The following is a 10,833-nucleotide window of genomic DNA, read 5'->3' on the forward strand; positions in this document are numbered from 1 at the left end:
GTTCCAGCTCTGTGAAAAAAAGTTGATGGCATTTTGATAGGGATTGCATTGAATATATAGATTTCTCTAGCTGGCATAGACATTTTAACAATATTTATTCTTACAATCCATGAGCATGGAACATTTTTCCATTTCTTTGTGTCTTCCTCAATTTCTTTCATGAGTGTTCTATAGTTTTCTGAGTATAGATCCTTTGCCCCTCTAGTTATGTTTATTCCTAGGTATCTTATGGTTTTTGGTGTAATTGTAAATGGGATCAATTCCTTAATTTCTCTTTCTTTAGTCTCATTGTTAGTGTATAGAAATGCCACGGATTTCTGTGCATTGATTTTGTATCCTGCCACATTGCTGAATTGCTGTATGAATTCTAGCAATCTTGCAGTGGAGTCTTTTGGGTTTTCTATATACAGTATCATGTCATCTGTGAAGAGGGAGAGTTTGGCTTCTTCTTTGCCAATTTAAATGTCTTTTTTGTTGTTGTTGTTGTTGTCTGATTGCTGAGGCTAGGACCTCCAGTACTATGTTGAATAAACAGTGGTGAGAGTGGACATCCTGCCATGTTCCTGATCTTAGGGGAAAAGTTCTGAGTTTTTCCCCATTGAGAATGATATTCACTGCGGGATTTTTGTAGATGGCTTTTATGATATTAAGCTGTGTTCCCTGTATCCCTACACTCTGAAGAGTTTTAATCAAGAAAGGATGCCATATTTTTTCAAATGCTTTTTTTCTATCTATTGAGAGGATCATATGGTTCTTGTCCTTTCTTCTATTAATATAGTGTATCACACTGATTGATTTGCAGATGTTGAACCCTTGCAGCCCAGGAATAAATCCCACTTGGACGTGGTGAATAACCCTTTTAAGGTACTCTTGGATCCTAAGGCTAGTATCTTGGTGAAAAGTTTGGCATCCAAGTTCATCAGGGATTTGGTCTGTAATTCTCCTTTCTGGTTAGGTCTTTAGGTCCAGCATCAGGTAATGCTGGACTCATAGAACATGTTTGGAAGTTTTCTTTCAGTTTCTATTTCTTGAAACAGCTTCAGTAGAATAGGCATTAATTCTTTAAATTTTTGGTAGAATTCCCCTGGGAAGCCATCCTGCCCTGGACTCTTGTTTGTTGGGAGATTTTCAGTTACTGCTTCAATTTCCTTGCTGGTTATGGGTCTGTTCAGGTTTTTTATTTCTTCCTGTTCCAGTTTTGGTAGTTTACACGTCCCTAGGAATGCATCATTTTTTACCAGATTGCCTAATTTACTGGCCTATAGGTGCTCATAATATGTTCTTATAATTGTTTGTATTTCTTTGGTGTTGGTTGTGATCTCCTCTCTTTCATTCATGATTTTATTTATTTGAGTCCTTTCTCTTTTCTTTTTGATAAATCTGGTCAGGGGTTTATCAATCTTACTAATTCTTTTGAAGAACCAGCTCCTAGTTTTGTTGATCTGTTCTACTATTCTTTGGTTTCCGTTTCGTTGATTTCTGCTCTAATCTTTATTATTTGTCTTCTCCTGCTAAGTTTAGGCTTTATTTGCTGTTCTTTCTCTAGCTTCTTCAGATTAAGGCTAGGTTGTATATTTGAGACCTTTCTTGTTTCTTGAGAAAGGCTTGTATTGCTATATACTTTCCTCTTATGACCACTTTGCTGCACCCCAAAGGTTTTGAACAGTTGTGTTTTCATTTTTACTTGTTTCCATGAATTTTTTAAACTCTTAATTTCCTGGTCGACTCATTCATTCTTTAATAGGATGCTCTTTAACCTCCATGTATTTGAGTTCTTTCCAAATCTCCTCTTGTGATCCAGTTCAAGTTTCAAAGCATTATGATCTGAAAATATGTAGGGAATGATCCCAATTTTTTGGTACCAGTTGAGATCTGATTTGTGACCCAGTAGGTGATCTCTTTTGGAGAATGTTCCATGTGCACTCAAGAAGAATGTGTATTCTTCTGCTTTAGGATGAAATACTCCAAATATATTTGCTAAGTCCATCTGGTCCAGTGTGTCACTCAAAGCCCTTGTTTCCTTGTTGATCTGCTTAGACAATCTGAGCAGTGAGTGGGATGTTAAAGCCCCTACTATTCCTGTATTATTTCAATGTGTTTCTTTAATTTTGTCATTAATTGGTTTATATAATTGGCTGCTCCCATGTTAAGGGCATAAATATTTATAATTGTTAGATTTACTTGTTGGATAAACACTTTAATGATGATATAAGTGTCCTTCCTCATCTCTATTACAGTCTTTGGTTTAAAATCTAATTTGTCAGGATCCCTGGGTGGCACAGTGGTTTGGAACCTGCCTTTGGCCCAGGGCGTGATCCTGGAGACCCGGGATCGAATCCCACATCAGGCTCCCGGTGCATGGAGCCTGCTTCTCCCTCTGCCTGTGTCTCTGCCTCTCTCTCTCTCTCTCTCTGTGACTATCATAAATAAATAAAAATTTTTAAAAAAATCTAATTTGTCTGATATAAGAATGGCTACCTCAGCTTTCTTTTGATGTCCATTAGCATGAAAAATGGTTCTCCACCCCCTCACTTTCAATCTGGAGGTGTCTTTGTGTCTAAACCGAGCCTCTTGCTGACACCATAACAATGGCTCTTGCTTTTTATATCCAATCTGATATCCTTTGTCTTTTGATTGCTGCTTTTAGCCCATTTACATTCAGAGTAACTATTGAAAGATACGAATTTAGTTAAATACCTGTAAAGTCCCTGTTTCTGTAGATTGTCTCTGTTCCTTTCTGGTCTGTTATTTTTGTACTCTCTCTTCGCTTACAGGAACCCTTTTAATATTTATTGCAGGGCTGGTTTAGTGATCACAAGTTTTCTTAGTTTCTGTTTGTCCTAGAAGCTTTTTATCTCTTCTTCTGTTTTGAATGACAGTCTTACTGGATAAAGTATTTTTGGCTGCTTATTTTTCTCTTTTAGCACCCTGTCCTTTCTGGCCTGCCAAGTCTCTGTGGATAAGTCTGCTGTGAGTCTAATGTTTCTGGCCTTGTAGGTTATGGACCTCTTGTTCTGAGCTACTTTCAGGATTTTCTCTTTGTCTCTGAGATTTGGCCAAGATGATGACTATTTATTATTGATTTTGAGGGGGGTTCTCCTGGACTTGCATGCCTGTTTCCATCCCCAAATTAGGGAAGTTCTCAGCTATAATTTGCTCAAATATACCTTAGGCTCACCTCTCTTTCCTCTTCTTATGAGATCTCAATTATTCTAATATTGTTTTACTTTATAGTATCACTTATTCTTGAATTCTCCCTTCAAGATTCAGTAGTTTATCTCTCTTTTTCTCAGCTTTTTTATTCTCCATCATTCTGTCTTCTGTATCACTAATTCTCTTTTGCCTCATTTATCCTAGCAGTTAGAGCCTCTTTTTTGTTGTTGTTGTTGTTGTTGCACATCATTAATAGCCTTTTATATTTCAGCTTGATTAAATTTTAGTTCTTTTATTTTTCCAGAAAGGGATTTTCTAGTGACTTCTATGCTTTGTTCAAGCCCAGCGAGTATCTTTATAATTGTTATTCTGAACTCTAGTTCTGACATGTTACTTGTATCTATACTGATTAGGTCCCTGGAAGTCAGTACTGCCTCTTGTTCTCTTTTTTGAGGTGAGTTTTCCTGTCTTGTCACTCTTGCAGAAAGTGATTGTTTTTCTATTCGTAGAGTTGCAGCTATTCTTTTCTTAGATCTCCAGTTGAGTTCAGAGGTGTTCAGAATGATATAGCTACCTAGCTAAATTCCTGGAACCAGAGAAAACTAAGGTCTCCTATTCCTCTGCCATCTTGGACTCTGATTGAGATTGGAGTTTAGATTACAGATTTGAGATTTTCCCGCTTTTGTAATGTATGTATTTGTGATATAAATGTCCCTCTCAGTATTACTTCAGCTGTGTCCTACAAACTTTGATATGTTGTATTTTCATGTTTAGAATTTCCTTTAAAAATAAAATAAAATAATAAAATAAAATAAATTTCCTTTAAGGTTTCTTCTTTGAACCATGGATTGTTTGGAAATATGTTATTTAGTCCTCATACCACACCAGATACATTAACAGTAGTGCAAGACAGAGGCCTTCTCAAGAGTGGAGCCCCCAGAATGCAGGGAAAGGCCAGCACTGTGTAGTTACTCCCAGTGCCAGTGGCTTTCCTCATGGCAGGAGGCAGGACAAGAGCAGGAAGTGACTGCTAGTGGCTCTTCCCTGCATGGGAAGCACCAACTTTAGTTCTGGATGCTCCCAGAAAGAAGAGGACTTACATATCTTTTCTCCTTCCACCCCCATATAACAACTTTCTTCTAAAGGAATGTCAAGGGAACAGACAGGAGTCTAATAAAGGTCTCTGAAAACAATGTATCTCCATTTGAAAAATAAACCATGTCTTTAAATGCATTAACCCTTGCCAAAAACTAACAACAAAAGATTGTGTTGTTAAATTTCCAAGTGTGTGAAAATTTTCCTGTTATCTTTGTTTTTGATTTATAGTTTGATTCATTGTCGTAGGCAAATATACTCTGTATATAGGTTCACTTCATTCTTTTGTTGAGATTTAAGGCCTACATTTGATGAGACTATGTCTTCTGTTATTGTTAAGTGGGGTGTTCTATAAATGTTGATTGGATTTTGTTGGTCAATGGTGATGTCAAGTTCTATATTCTTGCTGATTTCCCAGCAATTCTTCTATCAGTTTAAGGGAAAATTGTTGAAGTCTCCAATTACAGTTGTGGCTTTATTTCTTCTTTCAGTTCTTCAGTTTTTGCTTCATATATTTTGGAGCTCTGTTGTTTGATCCATGGAGATTTAGGATTGCTATGTCTTCATAGTAGGTTAACCCTTTTATCATTATATAATGTCCCTCTTTGTCTCTGGTAATTTCCTTTATTCTGAAATCTACTCTGTCTGATGTGATAGCCACTTCTGCTTTCCTTTTTTTTTTTTTTTTCTGCTTTCCTTTTATTAGTGTTTACATGGTATATCTTTTTTCATTCTTGTACTTTCAAACTGCCTTTATCATTATATTGAACATTAGCTTCTTGTAGATAGCATATAATTGGTTTCTTAAGTTGAATTTGAATCATTTACATTTAATGTAGCTATTGATATGTTAGCATTTAAGATTGCTATTTTATTTTTTGTATACTCTTTTTTGTCTGTTTTTCATTCTCTGTTTTCTTTTTCCTGCTTTCCTTTGTATCACTTGAATATATTTTAGAAATCCATTTGGGGTTTTTTTTGAGTGATGTGTGAGTTTTGAGTACATCGTTTTTTTCCATAGCTATTGCTATTTTATTAGTATCTATCTATCTATCTATCTATCTATCTATCTATCTATCTATCATCTATCTATATCTATCTATCTCTCTATCTATCTATATCTATATCTATCTCTCTATCTATCTATCTATATATGTATATATATATAGAGAGAGAGAGAGGCAGGACAAGAGCAGGAGGTGACTGCTGGTGACTATATATATAAAGAGAGAGAGAGAGATGTTAGGTATATTAGATATATATATATATATATGTATATATATATATATATATTATATATATTAGAGACTTCCTTTAGTCATTCTTTTAAGGTAGCTCTGTTGGTGACAGATTCTTAGTTTTCCTTCATCCTGAGGCTGCCTTGATTTCTGCTTCATTCCAGAAGTGTATTTTCCCTGGGTGTGGGACACTGTTTCTGTTAGTTGAGAATACTGTACCATGTCACTCTGGTCTCCAGGTTTCTGATGAGAAATCCACTGCTATTCTAATTGGTTTTCCTCTGTAAGTAAGGTGCTGATTTTTTTTTCTTGCTGTTTTCAAGACTTCTTTGTCTTTAGTTTTCAAGTGCTTACAATGTGTCTTGATGTGAATTTCTTTGGGTGTATCCTGTTTGGAGTTTTCTCAGCTTCTTAAATCTATAAGCTTATGTCTGTCTCCAAGTTTGGGAAGTTTTCAGCCATTATTCCCTTTTCCATCCATACCTCTCTCTCCTCTCCTAGGCCCCCATGACACAAATGTGAGATCTTTTGTTTTAGTCTTACAGATCCTTGGGACTCTGTGTTTTCAGTTTATTTTATATCTGTTGTTCAAATAAATAATTTCCATTATTCAGTTCACTCTTTCTTTCCTCTGTCTCTACTCTGCCATTGAGCATATCTACTTAAACTTTTATTTCATTTATTGTCTTTTTGCAGTTCTAACATTTCCACTTGGTACTTTTTATATTTTCTATCTTAGCTAAGGCTTTCTATTTTTTCATTTGTTTCAAGAGTGTATGTAATTATTTGTTGAAGCATTTTTATCATGGATTCTTTAAAATCTTTATCAGATAATTCTAACATCTCTATTATCTCTGGTGTTATCTTTTATTCATTCATTTGAGATCTTCCTAGCCATCAATAACAACAGAGGATTTGACTGACCCTGCCTCACACTCTTTACCCCTTTTTGGAAATATTTTCAAAAACAAAATTAAGAACATTTGAGATCTCCCTAGTTCTTGATAAATGGGTTTCTATTGAAACTGGACAGTTTTATGTCACATTATGAGACTCAGCCTTCAATGACACCCAAGTAGGGGCTTCTTTTTGTTGCTGACAAGGAGGTGAGGTGGGAATCTGTTTCTTCAAGTGGTCTCCACTGATACCAGTACGGTGGAAGGCTTGATACCAGCTGATGATAAGGAAGTCCAGGCTCTAGACTTGACCTTCCCTGATATCTGGTGCAGTGTTACAGCCTACTGAGGGTGGACATCCAGGCTCCCACTCAGCCTTTGCTGGCCTTGGTGAGGACAGGGCCATAGTTTTCTCTGTAGTGTTTAGCTGTAACAAAGCAGTTATTGTCTAACTGCTCTCTTCTTGCTGAGCTTCTATTTCTCTAGTGCTTTAGCTAGAGAGAGCAGGCCTCTCTTGGGACTATTTTTATTTGTTATTGTTGGTGTTTCTGGGTTGATGGACTCTTCAGCTCCATGTCTGGGATACTGAGGCAAAAGGAAACTGAGGAAGTCAGCACCATGTCATTGTTCTACTCCCAAGATCCCTACCAGTCTGTCTTTTCTCTCCACTTTACAGGGTCTCCTTATGTTTGCTTTGTACATCTAGGGTTTTTAGCTGTACTTACCAGGAAGAGTAGGGAAAAACATGTCTGTTCTATTTTCCAAAAGTGAAAATACATCAGTTTTTTTCCCCCAAAACACTCCCAGGTGAGTCTAATGTGCAGGGAAGGCTGAGAATCATCAGGTGGCAGTGACTTGGCTCAGGCAGCCCCAACTTAAGGCTGTCTTTGAAAGCACCTTTCATAAAGATGCCTGCTGTCCCCATAAAGAGATGTGATACTACTGTTCCTTTGACTCCCTCCTCATCCCAGCTCCAGGTGAAGCAGGGTCACCCAACTAAGGATAGCCTGTGTTCAAGACTTTGGTGGCTGCTGACAGTGGTTTTGAGGGGATTACTCTAACAGTATGGTGGCTATTTTCCTAGAAGGAGAAGGGCTATTATTGAGATTAGGGCAAATGGAGAGGCTGCTCATGTGGCTGGCAAAGTCCTGGGTGTAGTTCACCCTGAGCTATGCATTTATTTTGTGTGGCTTTCTACATCTGTGTTTTAGTTTATTTTTAAAAAAGGTTATAAAAATAATGTTTAAAAGCATTGAGCTTCTGTTAACTGCCATTCGTGATGTCTGACCATGGCCCTTTGTCTCTGCAGGTCTCAGCCCCACAGAGCTGCCATTTGACTGCCTTGAGAAGACGAGCCGAATGCTCAGCTCTACCTACAACTCAGAGAAAGCAGTAGTGAAAACTTGGCGCCACCTCGCCGAGAGCTTTGGACTGAAGAGGGATGAGATTGGGGGCATGACAGATGGCCTGCAGCTCTTTGACCGCATCAGCACAGCAGGCTACAGCATCCCAGAGCTGCTCACAAAACTGGTGCAGATAGAGCGACTAGATGCTGTGGAGTCCTTGTGTGCAGACATCCTGGAGTGGGCCGGGCTCGTGCCACCTGCCTCCCAGCCCCCTGCCACGTCCTGAGGAGGCCACCTGGAGGCCGTCCTCCTTGGGGGCACCAGGGATCTGACAAGGGCTCTGGAGCCTTGAGTGCTGCCAACAGACTGCCAAGAATCAAGGCTTTTTCTGCTGTCACCAGGCTTTGCCCTAGGCTGTTCCTAGGAATGAGAGGAAATGGAGCCTGTCTTCCAGTCTTCCAATCTAACCAGAGATAAAAGGTTCAAGCTGGAGTACTCCCAGCTCCCCACCGGTACCTCACCAGGCAGGATGAATATTTATGCACTAACTCATTCAAGGGACATTGTTGGGTGCTCAGATGACCCGAACGACGTGGGATGGCAGAGGTGAAGAATCTGGTCCCTGTCTGTAAGGAGTTTACAACCTAGGGAGAGAGACAAGACGTGTTTACAAAGCACCTTGCTAGAAGACATCAAATTGTCTTGATGAGGGGCTGCTGAGGAAACATAATAGAAGTTTGAGAGAGGAGATGGCTCCTCATGGGTGATGAAGGAGGGCAGCCTCATGAAGAAAGCAGCTGGAAAGCCTGGTGACACAACTACAAAGGGCAGATGTCCCACTCCATGTAGTGTGTCAGGTTCACAACTTGTCTATTAATATCTTAAGTGGCTACATTGGGATAAGTCTGCCTGTTCCTGAGGCCATCTGTATTCCTACCACCCTTCTGGTCACAAGTGCAAGAGTCTACCCTGTGGCCTGCCTCCTGTCACTGATATACCAGGTGTGTGTCTTTCCAGTCAAGTAGACCTGTGTCCAGGTCACCTGCTGCAGGGGGCCCGGGCCTGGCCCCAGTGGGTTGGGATTACACATGAGCTGCATTCCACTCTCATCCTTGGTCAAGTGTGACCCTTTGTGGGCAGCAATGCTCAAGAACACAATCCATTTAAACGATGTGTCAGCCTGTTTTTGCTTCAAACAGAAATGAGTGGTCAACTGTCTGTACAAAGAGAAATGGTGACTTCCTAAGATTCAGCCATGCATAATTGAAGATTTTCAGCATCTGAGACTTGTGGATGAGCCTCGTGGCATGAGGGCTTCTGAACCAGTCAAAGAAAGTAGGGCCTCACAGCGTAGGGAGGGCCTGGCCGCAGAATCCAGGGACCTGGCTCTAGTTGTACCAACTTGGGCCACTTTCTTCTCCCTCCCCAGCTTCAGTTCCTCTTCTGCAAAGGAAAGGTTAGTTTGTGATTCTGTAATCAGGGAAAGTAAAGTTCAGGTGGGCAACAGGAAAGTGAGCTGCAGGAAATGCCAGGCCTTCAAGGTGTGCATCGAAGTGAACACCCATTCATCAAGTAAAATGAGAGTAGAAGCAGAAAAACTGACAGTAAAGCAATAAACTGGCATTATTCTTGGCAAATTCTCTTACTACACCTGCAGTTGCCAAAAGTGTGGGAGCCAGGGTAGTGATCATACCAGGGGGTTAATCTAGAGTTCACTGCTGAGCTTCCTAATGACAGATCTGACAATGGGTTATTACTAAATTAAAACAGTCTCCGACTTACAAAACGATGTTTTTAAAATTACAAGTCACATGACTGAGCAAATGCTTCAGGGTGGGGGTGGGGAATCAGTCATATGTTTAGAGCCAATAAGCAACTTCCCACCAATGAATGTAGAACATACTGTGATAGGATCATAATTAGGTCCTGAATATTTAATATCATCATTTGCTGTGTCTGTTTGCTGCTGTTTTTCAGAGCCTATTTGCTATAGCCTGAAAGCTAAATACTCCATAGCAAAACTTAATTATCCTTTTAATTCCTCTTTGAAATCCTGCGGTGCCTCTTTCTTCTGCTTTGTGATAATGATGAGAGTCTCCCCCTGAATTAGGCAGCACATGTCACATGTGATGAGCATGCCAGTCCAGGGAGACAGCTTGTAGTTTGCCAAGAACATTTTCAGTGAAGGAGCAGGAGTGGCTGCTGCCAGGCCTGGAGATTTGCCTCATTTCACACAGTTAAAACTCCAGGGCCGGAGGTCCAGCCAGCATCATACCATGTTTCGATGACTCCCAACCTGGCATTTTTAGGGAGCTAGTCCTTACAAAGAGTTAAAAATCCCTTTGTCATTTACTTATTTGGAAACAAATCCAAGAACAATCTATTTTGATGAAAGTTAGCCTACATTATGGAATTCAAATCAATGAGACCATAATGATTATCACTGACCAGAGCAGGGACTTCCACTCTGCCATTTTGTATGGAGACAGTCATTATTTTGCTATACTTAAAAACATTTAGGGAACACCCAAGGCTAGAGCTATGGGCCCTAGCCAGTGAAGTCTTAATTGTCAATAATTTTTGTCTAATTTTGTATATATAACTTATTATATTTTACAATTTCAATAAACTAATAAAAAGATCTACAGACTGCTACAATGTGACTTCTTTCAAGGGCTGGAGGGAAGGAGGAGTGGAGAAGATTACTCTGATTACTCTCTGTTCCTGGTTATTGCATGTGTGATGAGACTGCAGGATTGTGACCAGCTTAAATGAATTGCCTGAATTTTTATGGCCTGGGCTATGCATTCAACAGAAGCAAACATTACAATAAGATTGTGTAAAAAAACACCCGGAGCATTGCTTTCAAAGTTGCCATCACTGTATCACTTAGCTATTGCTGTGTATAACAAAGTGTCCCAAAATTCAGTGGCTTAAAGTGACAATTTATTATCACAATTCAGAGGTCAATAAGGATCTCAGCTGACATAAGTTGGGCTTAGTTGGATATGGCTCAGCTGGGGCCTCTCCCTGTTGGGATACTTTAACTGGGGTTACTCTGTTCCATTATCCCCCATCCTTGGCCTCAGACCATCATCTAGCCTA

General features: G+C 39.6%; 1 protein-coding gene across 2 annotated transcripts in view; it reads left to right on the plus strand.

Moving 5' to 3' along the window:
* The window catches only part of EDAR (ectodysplasin A receptor), a 94,543-nt gene extending 84,248 nt beyond the window's left edge, over window positions 1-10,295 (plus strand). For both annotated transcript variants that reach the window (XM_038550835.1, XM_038550836.1), the window contains one exon: window positions 7,692-10,295. In XM_038550835.1, coding sequence (XP_038406763.1) covers window positions 7,692-8,014 — 323 coding nt within the window. In that variant the 3' untranslated portion in view covers window positions 8,015-10,295. The remainder of the gene's footprint in view (window positions 1-7,691) is intronic.
* The last annotated feature ends 538 nt before the right edge of the window (window positions 10,296-10,833 follow it).

The sequence above is a fragment of the Canis lupus genome, chromosome 10 (genome assembly GCF_011100685.1).
Source record: "Canis lupus familiaris isolate Mischka breed German Shepherd chromosome 10, alternate assembly UU_Cfam_GSD_1.0, whole genome shotgun sequence".
Lineage (NCBI taxonomy): Eukaryota > Metazoa > Chordata > Mammalia > Carnivora > Canidae > Canis > Canis lupus.